General features: G+C 38.4%; 1 protein-coding gene across 16 annotated transcripts in view; it reads right to left on the bottom strand.

Moving 5' to 3' along the window:
• Window positions 1–20,015, bottom strand: part of GPATCH2 (G-patch domain containing 2) — a 195,005-nt gene that overhangs the window by 3,533 nt on the left and 171,457 nt on the right. For 6 of the 16 annotated variants that reach the window (XR_015143619.1, XR_015143614.1, XR_015143621.1 and 3 more), the window contains 2 exons: window positions 14,777–14,865; window positions 2,354–2,427 (listed from right to left, as the gene is read on the bottom strand). The exons of 4 other annotated variants lie outside the window; for them this stretch is intronic. Coding sequence is in view for 4 of the 12 variants with exons in the window: in XM_086345291.1 (XP_086201417.1) it covers window positions 2,373–2,427; window positions 14,777–14,865 (144 nt within the window). In the remaining 8 variants the exon portion in view is untranslated. The remainder of the gene's footprint in view (window positions 1–2,353; window positions 2,428–14,776; window positions 14,866–20,015) is intronic. 6 more of the 16 variants (XR_015143616.1, XR_015143617.1, XR_015143623.1 and 3 more) reach the window with 1 other exon arrangement.

Raw genomic sequence — 20,015 nt, 5'->3', positions numbered from 1 at the left:
ACTCGACTCCACCCTGCTTTTTTATTTATATTTTAAATTGATGTATAGTTGATTTACAATGTTGTGTTAGTTTCTGGCGTATAGCAAAGTGATTCAGTTATACATACATATATAGTATATTTGCATTCTTTTTTACATTCTTTTCAATTACGGTTTATCACAAGATACTGAATATAGTTCCTGTGCTATACAGTAGGGCTTTGTTATCTATTTTATATATAGCAGCTTGACTGAAAATCAAAATCTGCTCATCCCAAACTCCTATTTTATCCCTCCCCCATTCCTTTCCTCTTTTGGTAACCGTAAGTTCATGCTTAGTTTTTATACAGGAAGAAAATAATTCATTCTATCTTTTTAATGCTGGTTTATTTCTCTTAATTAAAATTAAGCATTATTATCATGTTAAAAAAAAAAGACCACTTGATTTCTTAAATGCTAAATCTTTCCCCACAGCAAAAGATTTCTGAAACAAACAAAAAACAATGGCTATTCTATATAACTCTAAAAAAGAAAAAACAGATACTTCATTTTTCATGGAAAATGACTCTGGTGTGAGATCTACTGTTGGTCTCTCATCCTTCTTTTATGAGATTAAGACATGGGAGTGGAACAACTCCGTCTCAGCACAGCATCCGACAACCATAATTTCCTTTTCTTTTGCTCCTGGTGGTGCTAAATCCTTTAAGTCCTTTCCTGGGAGGCTCTCCTCCTGCTCGGGCAATTTTAGCAATACATAGCCTGCTAACCCTTCTGCAAGCTCCCGCTCCAGCCCCCTTTATTCTGGATCTCTTATATCTATTACAGCTGAGTCGGTCCTTTCCCCTCAAATCTTCCAAAGAGTATTGTGGATAGTAATTCACTTGCGTAATTGGCTCAAGAGATGAAAATCTTGTATCGGCCTCTCTTAGCTGCTAATCTATCCAGCTGACTGCAAGCCTAATTGGCAGCTTGTTTAGTAATTTGGCTCCTAAAGTGTTGTATTGATGTTGGATAAACAGCCAATGGAAGGGGAGGTGACACACGCTGCTTCCCACATAACACAGTGCATCGCTTCAGTCCTGACCCCGTATTCAGAAGGCTTTCAGTGGCCTGTGCTCGTTCTTTCTTCCCACCCTCTTTCCCCATTACTTTACTAGTCAGCTGAAGAGCATGGTTATTATTATTATTTGTGACATTATTAGAATTGTCAGTTCTCATACTGTCCTCTGGTCTCAGTAACTAATTTAGGGACATGGGTTTTTGATTGCTGTTAAGAAACAGCATTGAGCACAGATTGGGCTGTGAGAAAGTGGTGAGGGTTACTACTTTTTGTCAAATGTTTTAATTATTTCATTTTTTAATATAGAAAAGCCTCACTGAGATCATTTTACACTTTATCGGCAATAATGCAGAAGCTTTTCATGTGAATTCTGCAAAATAAAATCGGTTCAAATAGCCAACTGCTTAAAAATACAAGGCTCTTACTTTTTAAACAATGAAATGTAAAATTAGTTTCTTGTTTTTTTTTTTTAACTAAGTGAAAAAAACTTCGCATAGTAGGGAATGAAAGACACGGTTGATATTGACATGTTTGGAGAAGGGAAAGTTTTTATTGACAGATATTTTGGTTATAGGGGCTTCCCAGGTGGCCCTAGTGGTAAAGAATCCACCTGCCAACGCAGGAGCTAGGTGTGTTCGACCCCTGGGTCCAGAAGATCTCCTGGAGGAGGAAATGGCAACCTACTCCAGTATTCTTGCCTGAGAAATTCCATGGACAGAGAAGCCCGACTGGCTACTGTCCATGCGGTCGCAAAGAGTTGGGCACGACTGAGCACACACATTTTGCTTATACAGATACATTTCTTATGGGATGATTGTATTAATATATCAAAGAATAGTGTTTTCAGAAAACTAAAAAAAAAGTTTAAAAACTATTGGTTCTGAAGGCACACGGGGATATTTGTTTGCTAATATGATCAGGACTATTTATGGTCTACCTACTATGTACGTGGTCTGTGCTTTACTAGTTAGGAGTGCGGTATTCATAATCTCCATTCCTCATAACAACTGTGCAAGGCGGGGGGAGTACTGATATAATGGGCCTCGGAGAGATGAACTGCTTGACCATCACCACGTAGTAGGCTAAGATTCGAACCTTGGCGAAGTTTATTCTAAAAACCTACGTACTTTCCATTACCCACACCGCCTTCCTACGAGAATTAATGGCAAGCAAACAACTTCAGTGGAGATGATGGTCCAAATTATTTTTAAAAAATTAATTGGGTTACATGTCAATTGCACTATCAACTTCTCTCAATTTGCATTTGGACAATACACAGCATAGTACTCACAATGACACAGTTGGATAACTTACAATATAATGTCTGTGACTCTCAGAGATTCCCAGTGCTTCTGTGGCCGTGATTTCTTTTGATCTTCCTCAGCAACCTGCAATGTTATTATTGGCTCCACTTACAGAACAAACTAAGGTTTAAAGAGGTAATAATGACTGTTGTTTAGTTGCTAAGTCGTGTTCAACTCTTTTGTGACCCCATGGATTGTAGCCCCCCTCCCCCCAGGCTCCTCTATCCATGAGATTTCCCAAGCAAGAATACTGGAATGGGTCACCATTACCTTCTCTAGGGGATCTTCCTGACCCAGGGATCGAACCCGTGTCTCCTGCATTGGCAGGTGGGTTCTCTACCGCTGAGCCACCAGGGAAGCCCTTAAAGAGGTAATGCATCAAAGTCACCCAGTTAGAAAGTGCCCCAGTTAGACTGTGAATTTAGGACACCCGAATCTTAATGTCACCCTTTCACTGACTGAACACTGATCTTAAAATATTCTATCATTAGTTTCTATGATGTCATTTCTTCTGCCACATTGTCCCAAATGACAGAGATTTTAATATATTCACCAATTTTCTGGAAAAAACTTCATCTAAATTAACATAGCAAGTCTGCTTGAAGAGTGTTTCAACCCTCCTGAAATACCTCAAAATTCACTTTGTTATTGACCCAGCTACTTTTTCTTTGGCTGATATTTAATACTGTGAACAGCGTGTACTGAGTTTTGTTCATTTATCCATTATAATAATCCCAGAATTTAACTGATGCATTTACTCCATTTACATTTATTGTGATCATTGATATATCTGGGTTATTTTTACGATGCTATTTAAAGATATTTACCTTGCTTTCTCTATACTTTTTACTTTCTCTTTTCTGGCATCCACTGCTTGCTTATACTAGCTTGAAAATTATATATTATTTCTCTATTCTTTAATTTTTAAACGTCAACATGCATACCTGGCTTTATTATTCCCTCACATTTTACATCTTGTTCAGAGTTTTAGCTCCATCTTACTTTCTTATTTAAATTTATTTATTTTTAATTGGGGGATAATTGCTTTATAATATTGTGTTGGTTTCTGTCATACATCAACATGAGTCAGCCATAGGTATACGTATGTCCCCTCCCTCCTGAACCTCCCTCCCACCTTAAACTCCATCCCACCCCTCTTGGTTGTTGCAGAGCACCAGATTTGAGCTCCCTGTGTCATACAGCAGATTTCTACTGGCTTTCTAATTTTACACAGGTTCATGTATATGTTTCAATGCTACTCCATCTGCCTTTCTACACCCAAATGAATCCACCCATGGTCACTGTCACCAGCATCACCATTACTTTTATACATTCAGTGTAAAGTTTAGCTTTATGCACACTTAACAATTACTTTGCTCCCAATTCCTTCTTGATTTTTATTCTTTTTTTTTATGGACTCTTTTTTTCTACAAAAGTTATTAAATTTAGTAATGATGGGTCTTTATCTGAAAATGTCTCAGTTTCATTTCTTGGGAAATAATTTAACTGGGATAGAAAACTCTAGGTTGATTCAGTTATCTCAGCACTTTGAAAATATTATCTCTTATTTTCTGGATTGTATCACTCTTTTTAAGTTTGTTGCCAGTGTAATTTCATTCCTGTGTAAGTTATATCTTTTCTCCTTGGCTGCCTTTAAGTTCTTCTCTTGCGTTTGATGCTCTAAAGTTTTATTATGGCGTGTCTAGGTATGACTTCATTTGTATTTACTATTTCCTGATAAAGGCTTATACTTTTGTACATGAAGATGTAAGTTTTCTTCAGTTGTAAAAATTCTGTTATTATTGAATTCTATAAATATTCTCCTGGAATAGTGTACCTCATTCTTCTATTTTTTCTGGAAGTTGTATTAGACATACACTGAACTTCATGCTCCTCCAAGTACCCTGACCACGCTTTCACATTTTCCACAAATTATCCCTCTGTGCTTTCGGGCTTCCCAGGTAGCTCAGTGATAAAGAACCTGCCTGCTAATGCAAGAGACACAGGAGATGTGGCTTTGATCCCTGGGTTGGGAAGATCCCCTGGAATAGGACATGGCAACCGATTCCAGTACTCCTGCCTGGAGAATCAAAGAGCAGCCTGGCAGGTTATAGTCCATGGGGTCAAAAAGAATCAGACACGACTGAGCAACTGAGACCACGCTTCTTTTAGGTAGTCTCTTCAGATTACTTTTCAAATTCACTGGTTTTTTTGCTGCTGTAGTTTGTTCATTTGGCTGTATCTAATGTGCTATTCAACCCATCAAGTGAAGTTATGATTTTTAAGATTTTTTTTCAAAACAAAATAATCTCAAATTTCTGTTTTTTTTTTTTTTTACCACAGCTGTCTTTTCTCTTTCTAGTTATTCCCTTTCATTTTTTAATCTGTTTTTACAACTAGTTGTTAGCTTTGGATTGTGAGACCATCTTCAGTAGGTTTTCATTTGTAGTGATTCTTGAGGCTTGGGTTGAAGGCACGTACCTCTATAGCGGTTTTGCATTTCCTTCAAAGACCAGTTTTGATGCTAAGTTTTGGCATAGTGTCGTTTTAAACTAAAGTCTCAGGTAGGGACTCTTCACTTTCATGCATTGGAGAAGGAAATGGCAACCCACTCCAGTGTTCTTGCCTTGTTCTTGCCTGGAGAATCCCAGGGACGGGGGAGCCTAATGGGCTGCCATCTATGGGGTCGCACAGAGTCGGACACGACTGAAGCGACGCAGCAGCAGCAGCATGTAGGGGTAGGCTCTTGGTTACATATCTTCAGAGTTTCCAGTTAGAGCCCAGGTAGAAACCAGATTCTTTATTTTCGTGTCCTTGTGAGTGAGTTTTGTTTCTAGTTTTCCCTGTTCTGAGGACAGAGCTTTTCAGATATTCTGCTCCCCAGCTTGGCTCTTTCCAAAAGGAACCAACATTCCTCCAGATTTCCTAGATTGGTTCCTTAGAATGAGTTCTCTTTTTCCCGCAGCCTCAGTAATGCATCTAAAGAGATGGTTTTACATTGTATTCAGCATGTCCAGGTATTCTGTAGTTTGAATATTTTCTTACTAGTCTTTCATACTGTCAGGAATAGAAATTATTTTCTTTCTTTTTTTATTGGAGTATAGTTGCTTTACAATGTGTTAGTTTCTGCTGTAGAGCAAAGTGAATCAGCTATACATATACATACAGTCCCTCTTCTAGGGATTTGCCTCCCATTATTCATCACAGAGCACTGAGTAGAGTTCCCTGTGCCATATGGTAGTTTCTTATTGGCTATCTGTTTTATACACAGCAGTGTATGTATATGTTAATCTCTATCTTCCAATCCATCCCACCCCCTCCCTTCTCTCCCTGATGTCCAAGCATTGGTTCTCTATGTCTGTGTCTCTATTTCTGCTTTGTAAATAAGTTCATCTACACCATTTTTCTAGATTCTGCATAGATGCGTTAATACACAGTATTCATCTTTCTGTTTCTGACTTAGTTCACTCTGTATGACAGTCTCTAGTTCCAGCCACATCTCTGCAAATGACACGATTTCATTCCTTTTCATGGCTGAGTAATATTCCAATATATATATATATATATATATATATATATATATATATATATATATAATATCTTCTTTATCCATTCCTCTGTTAATGGACATTGAGGTTGCTTCCATATCCTGGCTATTGTAAGTAGTGTTGCAGTGAACATCAGGGTGCATGTCTGTAACTACTGTCTATCTAATATGTATGCTTACTCTTTCCTTGAGTGTTTCTTGTATCATACGACAATGGAGAGCTGTTTAAAATGCTTCTGAGACACATAACTGAAAGGTGGTTCATATATCCAAGAGGCAGAGGGTAATGTATTTCCTAGGCTTTTGCTGTATGTTCAGATGTGGTTTGGTTTCAAAACGAGTAACAACAACCCCCTTCCCCCACCAAGTCTGCCTGTTTTAAAATCCGGGAAGAGATAAGATAATCTATAGTGGTCATACAGATCCAGGGATAAAAGAAAGTAAAAATATAATTATTGATAAGATAAATTTGAGCAACTGAATAGTTATAGCACCTTGGAAAGGAGCTTGAGTACATCAGACATATCCTGATTATGTTCAGTATGACTTAAAAGAATACCTTTGAAAAATTTTCACTCTTTATGATTTACAGTCTGCCTTTATCATCTTCATATTTATAAAGATTATTTTCTTATTGAAGTATCAGTAGGATGCAGAGGAAAAAACAAGAGCCATAAAAAGCTATAATGTAACTCCCTGCTAAGAACTTGCATGTTCACAAAGACACAGTTACTCTGGAGCAATATCTATACTCAAATATTGAACTTCAGTAGGCATTTCTCTGCATAATTTAAAACATAGAGAAGAAAGTCTACTACTTATGGTGAATACTTTCCCTATGGTAATATTTCAATAGAAAACAACATAGAAATAGCAAGTACTAACTGTGGATCACAATGAATTTAGTAATGCATAGAAGACAGAACATTTAAAAAATACAGTAGCCACAATATCTCAATAAACATACTGAAATCTTTTTAACTATCAAAACCTCAGTAAGCTATGACTTCTACCCCAACACAAGACCCTAACCAACACTGCTGATGGCCTTTAAACACGTGTTAATAATATCCCTCCTGTTTTGTTCATTTCTTTTCTTTACCCTTACTGATGACATTTTTCAAGCTATAAAATGCACTCTGCCGGCAAACCTTCTTGCTTCAACAATTCTCTCTTTTATAACAGTAAGTCTACATCCTGTGCTACTGAAACATTCCACTATCTTTTGGTGTGTGACTTTGAATGAGGCAGAGAACAAGCCGTACATTTAAAAATCAATACCTAACCTTATCAATATTCATTTTACTTTGTCAATACGAAATCCAAAGGTGAAAGAGCAGTAAATAAGCTAAAGCACGGAAATAAACTCGGTGTTCCTGTCACAATTAATAAATGTTCAACTGGTAACACTGCTGGCTGGCCTACAGCTTTACAAAGCGACTCAAATCATGCTTCAGTGTTACTGCTACACAGGGTGAGTGAAATTTTCAATACACTAGCAGGTAAAAATGATCAGATTTGGGGTTATTAATTTCACAGGGGACTTTAAATCTTCAAAAACAATACGACTTATTATGAATATAAAATATGTAACTGTTTATCTTTAGCATCTTAAATTATTGTATAAACATAGTTTGGGATTACAAAGTTAAAGTGCCTAGTTATAGTTTTCTGACAATTTTTTTGCTAAACCTTTCCTAAACCTGCTGTTTTGTCCCCATCCTATTTCATATATATACCAGAGGGGATCACTGAACAATATTCAGACCATCAGCCTTTAATTCTTATTCTTGATTTCAAATCAGAAAGTGTTACCCTCATCTGCCTTTTTCCAGCTTAGGTTGAATGTTGACTAAAGGTAAAAGAACTGTGAAAACACATCTCAGTTTCAGAGGAATAGTTTCCTTCAAATCACTCTACATTCTAACCTACCTTGGAAGCTTAGGAAGATAAGATTTTTTGTTATGTGACTCACTATATATTCCAGAACTTGAAAAATATCATTTTTGGAGACAAGATGATCTAGGATTCATAACCTCATTAACAAAGTGTATTTATGCAAAAGCATTTCTTATGTGAATTTGGATAATAATCTTCACCTTAGAGTTGATTCATTAGTATTAGAAGATACTCTTTTTAAAACTAAGGATTTTTAAATAACGTCATTCTCTTCCTCCTTGAGATGAACAGTTATGCATGGATTTTTAAAAATGCATGAGTAACATAATTCTCCTACTCCAATACTATTTGATTAATTACAAAAATGCATTAACTTTCTATGAATTATGTTTTTTTAAGTAAAACAATGTAGTAATAGAATCAAAATCTTGAGTTGTAAGGAGAATCACAAAAATTTTGAAAAATAACATTTGGAATATGCTGGTAGATGCTTAGGAATGTTTTAGGCTAAAGTTTAATCTTTATACCCATACTCTATAAAAAATGATTTCTTCTGATGCTGTTGTCACATCAAAATCACCCTGTAGATATAATTATATTATCTTCTTCCCAACCATTACGTATTTTCCTTCTCACTTCACATATGTTAGGACCTGACCCTGACAGTCTCCCTTACTTATTGCTGGCTCTGAAGTGCTTTAGTCACATTCCTAAGATTGTTCTTGTACTATTTCTGCCACAAATGTTTGAATCATTGAAAGATAAGAGAATTCAGGAGACCATTCAACCAGAATGGGAGTATTAAAGAATCCTACACCCGCCTTATGCATGATTTGAATTCAAAAACTTATGACATGTATTTAATCTAAAAGTGGCTATATGTTCCTGTATAAAGACATACATTAGAGATATACTAATGAATGTTCTGTATTTCTGCACAGCAAATTTAGATAAATGTTTTTGGCACTTCAGATATATAATAGTCTGTATAAAAAATAAACTATGTAATAGTCTCTCTCTATATATAATTACATAAAAAACATGGAATATGATGGTCTTTACCTATATATTCTTACAAAGGGACCTAAGTATATTGTCACTAAAAGAAGATGGGTTTAGGAGTAATACAGACATTGGCTTGAATCCTCCCTTTGCCCTTCAATCATTCTGCCTTCACAGATAGCTAAGAAGAAGCCCACACGTCTGAATCTTCATTTTATGCTGTACAGTGAATGATAATAACATGTGAAACACCAAGTTGTTGCAAAGATAAAAAACAATAATAAAGGCTTTGGTACATAGTAGGCACTCAATAAGTGGTAAATATTTATCTACATAAATATTTGTTGTGGTTGTTCAGTCTCTAAGTCTTGTCCGACTCTTTTGACCCCACGGACTGCAGCACGCCAAGCTTCCCGGTTCTTCACCATCTCCCAGCGAAGAGCAAACTCACGTCCACTGTGTCAATGATGCCATCCAACCATCTCATCCTCTGTTGCCCGCTTCTTCTCCTGCCCTCCATCTTCCCCAGGGTCAAGGTCTTTTCCAATGAGTCTGTTCTTTGCATCAGGTGGCCAAAGTATGCAGGAATATTGGAGCTTCAGCTTCAGCATCAGTCCTTTCAATGAATATTCAGGGTTGATTTCCTTTAGGATTTACTAGTCTGATCACCTTGCAGTCCAAGTGATGCTCAAGAGTCTTCTCCAGTACCACAATTCAAAAGCATCAGTTCTTCAGCACTCAGCCTTTTTTATGGTTCAACTCTCACATCTGTCCATGACTACCTGAAAAACCACAGCTTTGACTACACAGACCTTTGTTGGAAGAGTGATGTCTCTGATTTTCAATACGCTGTCTAGGTCTGTCATAGCTTTCTTTCCAAGGAGCAAGTGTGTTTTAATTTCACTGTCTACAGTGATTTTGGAGACCAAAAAAATAAAATCTGTCACTGTTTCCACTTTTCCCCCATCTACTTGCCATGAAATGATGGGACTAGATGCCACGATCTTACTTTTTCAAAATATTGAGTTTTAAGTCAGCTTTTTCACTTTCCTCTTTCACCCTCGTCAAGATGTTGTTTAGTTTCTCTTCACTTTCTGCCTTTAGAATGGCATCATTGGCATATGTGAGGTTGTTGACATTTCTCCTGGCCATCTTGATTCCAGCTTGTGCTTCATCCAGCTTGGCATTTCCCATGATGTACTCTGCATATAAGTTAAATAAGCAGGGTGACAATATGCAGCCTTGATGGATTCCTTTCCCAATTTTGAAATTGTTCCATTGTTCCATGTCTGGTTCTAACTGTTGCTCCTTGATGTGCATACATGTTTCTCAAGAGGCAGGTAAGGTGGTCTGGTATTCCCATCTCTTGAAGAATTTTCCAGTTTGTTGTGATCCACACAGTCAAAGGCTTTAGCATAGCCAGTGAAGCAGATGTTTTTCTGGAATTCCCTTGCTTTTTATATCTAAAGGATGTTGGCAATTTGATCTGGTTCCTCTGCCTTTTCTAAATCCAGCTTGAACATCTGGAAGTTCTTGGGTCGCATACTGTTAAAGCCTATCTTGAAGGATTTTGAGCATTACTTTTCTAGCATGTGAAATGAGTGCAACTGTATGGTAGTCTGAACATTCTTTGGCATTACCCTTCTTTGGGACTGGAAAGAAAACTGACCGTTTCCAGTCCTGTGGCCATTGCTGAGTTTTCCATTTGTTGACATACTGAGTGCAGCCTTTAGCAGCATCGTCTTCTAGGATCTGAAACAGGTCAGCTGGAATTCCATCGCCTCCACTAGCTTTGTTTATAGTGATGCTTCCTAAGGCCCACTTGACTTCGCACTCCAGGATGTCTGGCTCTAGGTGAGTGACCATACCATCATGGCTATCTGGGTCATTAAGACCTTTTTTGTATAGTTCTTCTGTATGTGCCAACTCTTCTTAATCTCTTCTGCTTCTGTTAGGTCCTTGCCATTTCTGTCCTTTATTGAGCCCATCTTTTTATGAAATGTTCCCTTGATACGTACAATTTTCTTGAAGAGATCTCTGCTGCTGCTGCTGCTGCTAAGTCACTTCAGTCATGTTCGACCCCATAGACGGCCTCCCACCAGGCTCCCCCGTCCATGGGATTCTCCAGGCAAGAACACTGGAGTGGGTTGCCATTTCCTTCTCCAATGCATAAAACTGAAAAGTGAAAGTGAAGTCGACTCTTAGTGACCTCATGGACTGCAGCCTACCAGGCTCCTCCATCCATGGGATTTTCCAGGCAAGAGTACTGGAGTGGGGTGCCATTGGCTTCTCCGTGAAGAGATCTCTAGTCTTTCCCATTCTATTGTTTTCCTGTATTTCTCTGTATTTTTCACTTAAGCAGGCTTTCTTACCTCTCCTTGCTATTATCTGGAACTCTGCATTCATTTGGGTATATCTTGCCCTTCTCCTTTTCTTTTCTTGGCTATTTATAAGGCCTCCTCAGACAACCACTTGTCTTCTTGCATTTCTTTCTCTTTGGGATGGTTTTGGATACCACCTCCTGTACAATGCTATGAACCTCCATCCCTATGAACATATTCTGCATGTAGATGCTTCCTACTTCCAAATTCCAAAAATTCAACAAAATTAAGAGGATGAAGATCAGATATTAAACTTACAAATACATGCATAATTTCATGCATGTATCCCCCATCCCTGCGATTCTCCAGCAAGAACACTGGAGTGGGTTGCCATTTCCTTCTCCGATGCATGAAACTGAAAAGTGAAAGTGAATTTGACTCTTAGCAACTCGGGTAATGTTTTATGTGAATGAATAACTGTATTATGGGTGCTCCAATTTTAAGTTATTCTTCAATTTTTTAGTGTTGAACTATGGAAAAGGTCTCTGAAATAGAGAATTTAAGCTTCATATCTTCTATTTCCTTGAAATCATGTCAAGACATCTATCTATATCTGTATTTATGTCTATATTTTCCCGTTCTCACTGCTTACTCTCCTGTTGATACAAATCTTATTTTCATATTGTATAATTCATCATGGCCAAAGTAACTCTTTCAATGAAAGAATTCCCAAATGAAGCTGAGAGAGATGGTTTATAAATCTGAATGGTTAAGGATCCCAGGCAATAGGCCAATGCTATAAGAGTAACTTTGTAATTGATCTTGTGTTCCTATTGTTTAGTGGGTAAGTTGTGTCTGAATCTTTTACAACCTCAAGGACCGTAGCCTGCCAGGCTCCTCTGTCCTTGGGATTTTCTAGGCAAGAATACTGGAGTGAGTAACCATTTCCTTCTCCAAGGGATCTTCCTGACCCAGGGATCAAAGAAAACATCTTTTGCACTGCAGGAGGATTCTTTAGTACTGAGCGACCAGGGAAGCCCGTGTTCAGTACCTACATGGAAAACATTTTCTCAGAGTCATTTTGCTGAATCACAGACTTACTATGGTTCATTGTGGTTTATTTCCATATTGAAAGTGAAAGGTTTTTTTGCATCTACTTCTGCTTTATTGACTATGCCAAAGCCTTTGACTGTGTAGATCACAACAAACTGTTGAAAATTATTAAAGAGATGGGAATACCAGACCACCTGATTTGCCTCCTGAGAAATCTGTATACAGGTCAAGAAGCAACAGTTAGAACTGGATATGGAACAACAGACTGGTTCCAAATCGGGAAAGGAGTACGTCAAGGCTATATATTGTCACCCTGATTATTTAACTTATATGCAAATACATCATGCCAAATGCCAGGCAGGATGAAGCACAAGCTAGAATCAAGATTTCGGGGAGAAATATCAATAACCTCAGATATGCAGATGACACCACCCTTATGGCAGAAAGCAAAGAAGAACTAAAGAGCTTCTTGATGAAAGTGAAAGGGGAGAGTGAAACAGTTGGCTTAAAGCTCAACATTCAAAAAACTAAGATCATGGCATCTGGTCCCATCACTTCATGGCAAATAGATGGGGAAACAATGGAAACAGTGAGAGACTTTATTTTGGGGGGCTCCAAAATCACTGCAGATGGTGACTGCAGCCATGAAGTTAAAAGACGCTTGCTCCTTGGAAAAAAAGTTAAGACCAATCTAGACAGCATATTAAAAAGCAGAGACATTACTTTGCCAACAAATGTCTGTCTAGTCAAAGCCATGGTTTTTCCAGTAGTCATGTACAGATGTGAGAGTTGGACTATAAAGAAAGCTAAGCGCCAAAGAATTGATGCTTTTGAACTGTGGTGTTGGAGAAGACTTTTGAGAGTCCCTTGGACTGCAAGGAGATCAATCCTGAATATTCATTGGAAGGACTGATGCTGAAGCTGAATTTCTGATTCTTTGGCCACCTGATGGAAAGCACTGACTCATTGGAAAAGACCCTGATGCTGGGAAAGATTAAGGGCAGGAGAAGAAGGGGACGACAGAGGATGAGATGGTTGGATGGCATCACTGACTCAATGAACATGAGTTTGACTAAAGTCCGGGAGTTGGTGATGGACAGGGAGCCTGGCATGCTGCAGTTCATGGGGTCGCAAAGAGTCAGACACGACTGAGCGAATGAACTGAACTGAACTGAAAGTGAAAGTTAGTTGCACAGCTGTGTCCAACCTTTTGTGATCCCTGGACTGTAGCCCGCCAGGCTCTTCTGTCCATGGAATTCTCTAGGCTAGAGTATCGGAGTGGGTAGCCACTCCCTTCTCCAAGGGATCTTCCCTACCCAGGGATCAAACCTGGGTCTCCTGCACTGCAGGCAAATTCCTTGCCAACTGAGCCACTAGGGAAGCCCTTATTCCCATGTAGGTGTCTATACTTTAATAACCAGTTGGCTCCCTATCACAGGTCTTCATCTCTGCCTCCCTTACCACTGCTCTTGCATGAGACCTTGTAATACATGCTAATCTTATTTATATCCATCCCAACCATGCTTAGGTCTTTGCTGTCTTTCAGGAAGGCCTCCTGTTCCCTCTGATCTAGTGTCTTGTCTCAGCTCAACACTTGTGGTTTTCCCTATGCTATACTCATTCGAATGACATGGATTTTGAGGTGGAAATGATGAGAGATTTTTTATTCTAATTCTAACTTGTCTAAGTAAGGAAAGACCAATCTAAGATTGCTGCAGAACTGGGTCTAGGAACCAGATTGCTGTATTCATGGCCAGGCTGCCATCTACTGAAACATGGGTCTTGTGTTTTCAGAGTGCTTCAGTACTTTAGAAATAATTAATATTAATTTCTTCTGGGGTTATCTGCCTTTTCATCTATTTATGCTTTGTTTTTCCAAGTCTATAATTTTCTTGAAGCCAAAGACAGCCTTTGAAGTTTCTGTATTCTGTAATACCTCAGTTTTGCAGGTGTGTGTGTGTGTGTGTGCTAAGTTGCTTAAGTTATGTCTGTCTCTTTGCGACCACATGGACTTTAGCCCACCAGGCTCCTCAGTCCATGGAATTCTCCAGGCAAGAATACTGGAGTGGGTTGCTGTGCCCTTCTCCAGGGGATCTTCCTGACCCAGGGATTGAACCTGTCCCTCCTGCACTGGCAGCTGGGTTCTTTACCACTAGCACCACCTGAGAAGCTTAAGTGTTAAAGTACACATGTAGGAAGTACTTGGGCTCAGTAGTAAAGAATCCACCTGCCAATGCAGGAGATGCAGGTTTGATCCCTGGGTCGGAGAGATCCTCTGAAGAAGGAAATGGCTACCCACTCTAGTATTTTTGCTTGACAAATCCCATGGCCAGAGGAGTGTAGCGGGCTACAGTCCATGGTGTTGCAAAAGATTTGGACGTGACTTAGCAACTAAACAACAACAGCAAGTGAGTACTCTAGTGATTGGCTGCCAGAAAAACTTATGCAAGGAACACTCGATACATCCTGACACCAAAGGCAAATGACTTGCTTTACTGGTTTCTTAGAACTGTGCTTCTTCCTCAGTGCAAGCTAAGGATTATCCGTGTTTCACTCCTGATGATGTATAAAGTTTGTATGTGTGCTCTGCCCCGAGCCCGCTTTCTTTTACCTGCTGTTGTAGGTCCAGGCAAAGGTGCGGCTTTTCTTCTCCGTTTGATATCTCCTGTGCACAGAGATCCTAAATGCATGCTTGTTTGCCTACAAGTAATTATCAGAAAAAACTATTAACAAAGGAGGAAAAAAATGACACATAAATACACAGCTTGTATAATCTGAACCTAAATCAAAACATTCTCAACAAAGATGGAGCAGCCTAGCCAAACCACCAATCTTGTTTATATCGAAACATAATTACGTTTGTTGACAAGCGTTCAGCCGCTAAATGCGCCATCATAAATTGTTACTGGAATGAATAATATAAAAGGAATGCTTTTTAATTTTCAAAACTGGCAATCTTTCTGGCTCAACATAAAATCAAGCACTGTTGCTTCTGACAGGAAAATAGCTAAGATTAATTATCTAAAGAGATCACAATATTGTTGCTAGGTTATCAATTGGTTACTAATGCTTTACTGTCAGAACAACATTTATTACAGGAAAAGTATGATCAATTTCTTTTAGGATATTATCTGGCAGTGAATTCTCTTAAAACATTTTACGTAGATAGAAGGAAACAGTGATGTTCTTCCTTATAATTCACATGATTAGAATTCTTTAGTTATTTATTAGCTAGGTGAGGAAACATAATTTGAATGCATTAATGCTGGTTTACTGATACTAGACAGGCTAACATGCTATTGGATTACCTTTGTAAAGACATGATTTATAAGAACTAAGAAGCAGACCTTCTGTTATTCTTGGAGTAAGTCCAAATTAGATTTTTTTGTTTAACCATGGACTCCTAAATTTAAGACTTTTAGTACAGTTAGAAATGGTTCAATTGGAAATGAAGACAAACTAATAAGATGGAAAAAATTTAAAAGCCTTCAAAAATTTCAGGCTATAGGGGACTCTTGTGTTAATTTCCTGGATTATAATCCCTGACATGGGGTTAGGATGGTGTCTAGGGGTCATGAAGCAGAAATAAATACAGCAAGTTTATTAGGAAACATGACATTTTAGTAATTCAGAAAAATATGTGGCAGTATCCTGAAGTTTTATAGGGTCCGATTTGAAAACTAGGTATTTTAGAGAAAAATGTAAAAGGAAAAAATGAATTCAGGTAAAAAAAATAAGAAAAAACATACATTTACACCCAGGTATTTAGATATAATGAAAAATTGGAGTTGGAGAGTAAAATTACTTGATATATAGAGTGTATCTATAACACACAAAGTACAATTAGTGATCTGGCTAATCCAGTGGGTGTATAATCTATCAATATAGGTAAAAACAAGTGGGTATATATTTAACTAGTTTTCTCTTCCATTTTGTATTGAGTACATACTCATTCTCTTTTATGGAATAAATATAATTATTAAAATACTTAAAAAATTAGTTCACTCAACTAATGACTAACTTTGCAGAAATACGTATACACATATATATATGTTGAAGTGTTTCTTAACATGGATAACTGTGGCATTTTTATTGCTTTTTTAAACAATCTTTTCTCTCTTGACTGTGCTGTACAGCATGTGGGATGTTAGTTTCCCAACCAGGGACCGAGTCCACGCCTCCTGAGTTGGCAGGGCAGAGTCTTAACCACTCGACCACCAGGGAAGTCCCTTTATTGGATTTTGAGATGTGGGTTTTGGCTCATATTGCCAAGAAAAAAAAAAAAAAAGTTACAATCATAGCTATTTTTAAAAACTATATAGAAATTTTAAAAATGGAAAATCATGTCCTTTTTATAAAGCCAGCATCATTTTTATAAAACAATTAATGAATTCACTTTTGGCAAGCAGTTATTAGTATCCACTACTGACTTAGCGTAAAACCTTATAGAGGAGGTGAAATGAGAAGAGTAGGAAAAAGGAGGTGGAAGATACAAAAGGAAATGGAATGTTTAGTTCTTATTACTGGAAGAGTTTTAAATCCAAGTGAGGAGATTAAGTCGTAAGTATGTGAAATAATTAGGAACAGCAGAGGTAGTGGCAGGCACAATGAGCTTTCTTAATACTATTAGAGATTACGGTATTTAGTCCTTACCACAAACCTGAACACGTTTATTGAATATACCATTTTTCTTTGTAGGGAAAAAAAAAAATCTGTGCTTCAGTAGAAAACTATAGGGTATACCTTTCTAGTCACGGGATTCTGAGTCTGTGGGCGCTATCTAAGTAACAGATAACTGAAAACAACAGAGAATAATTCTCGTCTGTAGTTATACAGATGAATTCTGTCCTCGGGAAGGACAGTCCTCCTCCTGTGGAAAACGCGTTTATATCCATCTGCACAGTCATTCAGTCTTCCTTACTTCACATACATTGGTGCTTCTTTCGTTTCTCTTTGAGCCCATTATAACATCTGCCTGGCTCCCTCATTAATCGATGAGTTAAAGAAAATCTCAAACGCTTATTCATTTTATATCTGTAAGAGAGACCTGACTTCATCTTTTTGTACATTATCCTCCAACATCTCTGGTCCCTCTTGGGACCTCCCCACTAGAAAAAGACTGGAGCAGCTGGCCTCGTGCACACAGCACGTACCTGACAGTCTCTGACACCAGGACCAGCTGAGGAGGAGGGGAAAGAAACATTCTAGAGTCAGGAATGAAGTGGGAATCTGAATTCTGCAGTGTGGCCCTTCTCTGAGCGAGCCGCAAAAACCAACCCATGGACTCTCTACCTCTGATCCTCCAGTTAAAACGTAATGAGTATTCTTAAATTAAGCCACTGCTGGACAGGTTTTCTATACCTATTGCTGAAAGTATTCCTAAATGGTAAAGAGTTTGCTCTGTTCTGAGAATTATGAGTAACTTCAGGATGTCTGGGGAGCAGTGTTTGCAGAAGGGACTGTCTCACACGATGGAAGAAGAACACTGGGCTGGACCATGGGCCGTGTGTGTCATACATGCCCCGGAAGCCGTCTGGATTTTATAGCTGATGTAGAGTCGGACATGACCGAGTGACTTCACTTTCACTTTTCACTTTCATGCATTGGAGAAGGAAATGGCAACCCACTCCAGTGTTCTTGCCTGGAGAATCCCAGGGACGGGGGAGCCTGGTGGGCTGCCGCCTATGGGGTCGCACAGAGTCGGACACGACTGAAGTGACTTAGCAGCAGCAGCAGCAGAGTCATGAAAGGTCATAGAGCAGAAGAAAGCTGGTCAGATTCATGGGATGCTGATGAACTGGGGTTGGGAGGGTAACCAGGTTTACGGGTAGTTCAGACACACAGATCCTCCCAGGGTATTAGTCTCTGTTATAATGAAGAATAATATCAAATGGCCACACAGTGAAGCTCCTATGTGTGAACATGTCTCAGTGAAGATGTGGGCAGGGGTGGGAAGGCAGTCAATGAAAAGTCCTGATTCTGGATTATTTGAAAAACTAAGCTTGTTTTTGATTATTTTTAAAGTTCAAACTGCACTTAAAAAAAATTAGCCAAGGGAGTCCTTTTTAAGAAATACCTTTTAGAAATCATTAGAAGAAATATTTGAGGGTCGGATACATAGTATTAATAATTGCTCTTTGTGACTCTTAAGAAGGCTGACTTCTACTTACAGTGTTCTTGTACTACTTGTATGGAACTGGAGTCTTCTAATTGTTTGAAAAAAATCACTCTCCCAAGTCAATGTTGCCTTTAAAACTTTTAATTTTTTTACACTGTTCAAATTTATTAGGGAGGTCTGCTTGCAAAGAGAGCGAAAAACAAATCTCAAGAACGACTCCCTCTTCTAAGCCTTTTTCTCATCTGCTGGGCCCCCAATTCCCTTTGTGGGTGTCTTTATAGAACAAGTGGGATAGATTGTTTTCCTTCAGCTCCCCTCCCCTACCCCCAACATAGCTACATAAAGTAAAAGAGACAGACCTTTCAAGGAGAATAAAATTAAAGTTAATAAAGTCAGTACACTGAACCCAAAGACCTGAGCCATGAGAAAAACAGCCAGCTGTATTTCAGTAATTCTATCAAGAATTGACTACCTGCTTCAGCACATTGAGAGATCGGGATTATTGATCACTAAGATTACCTTGTTGAAGCATGTCCCCCTCCCCGCCCTGCTTCAGAGAGGTGCAATAGAGTTCCTACAAATAACACTAAATAAGGTCTACTCCGTTATTTAGTTGTCACTCTTAATGTAAAACAGAGCAGTTATTTTTTAATTTAAAAATCAATGAACGTCTCAAAGGCAGCCTAGTTGCTTTAGCCTAAATGAGTCATTTGTCTTTGCAAAGCAGAACACACGGATTATTATTCAAGGGGATAGCCGGCAATTTTGGGGTTTTGTTTGTTTTTCTGCTGTGGTGTTTTGAAAAATGACCATACACTGTCGTATGAAGAGACTCAAAATTGTTCAAAAATGTTAAGCTCTTTTTGTAAGGAAATTACCAATCAGCTCTATCAGTCTACCTGTTTCAGTTAGAGCCTTGGCTTGGGTAGAAAAGCGAGGAGAAAAGTCAGACCCTGATCACATTATGACTAATGACACCTTAAAATACTAGGTGTAGACACACATGTATCTTTAAGGGGAAAGGATAAAGAAACAATGCTTTTCTGTGATGGATTAAATAAGCAAAGTCACTGAGTTATGATTTGAAACACCGTTTCCCATTGTACTCATGCTGAAAAATTTCCTGTTAAATATCCGAAAGCAGAGCTCAAAAAGAAACCTTTTCATTTTGTTTTGCTTTTGAAACAGACTTCACTTGGTTTATCTCATCATTTCTCTTTTTTTTTTAAACATTTTTTTTTTTATCTTTTTAAAACTTTTTATTTTGTACTGGAGGATAGCCAATTAACACTGTTGTGATAGTTTCAGGGGCACAGTCAAGGGACTCAGCGATACATGTACATGAATCCTTTCTCCCCCAAACTCCCCTCCCATCCAGGCTGCCACATAACATTGAGCAGAGGTCCCTGTGCTGCACAGTAGGTCCTTGTTGGTTATTCACTTTAAATATAGCAGATCGCTATCATCCTTTTAAGTGAGGTGGTGGGAGGAAATGGGGCATTTTATCCAGAGGAAAAAAAAGTGAAAAAAAAAACAAACAGAAGTCTGGGAAAAAACAAAAAAACAAACACAAAGCAGAAACAAAAAATCTTAGGGAGGACCTGAGAACCTGGCTTTTGACAAGGGCTGACAAGGGCTGAAACAGGCAGTGTCAAACACAATAATATTAAAAGGAAAGACAATAACAACTTGTCCCTTCGCGGTAGGCGCATTTACAAATAGAGCTTTTCAG

Source organism: Bos grunniens, chromosome 16, assembly GCF_055505025.1.
Source record: "Bos grunniens cultivar Pamir isolate PY7600 chromosome 16, Bosgru_T2T1.0, whole genome shotgun sequence".
Classification (NCBI taxonomy): domain Eukaryota; kingdom Metazoa; phylum Chordata; class Mammalia; order Artiodactyla; family Bovidae; genus Bos; species Bos grunniens.
The sequence above is the reverse complement of the archived record's forward strand: the minus strand, read 5'-3'. Positions and strand labels throughout refer to the sequence as shown.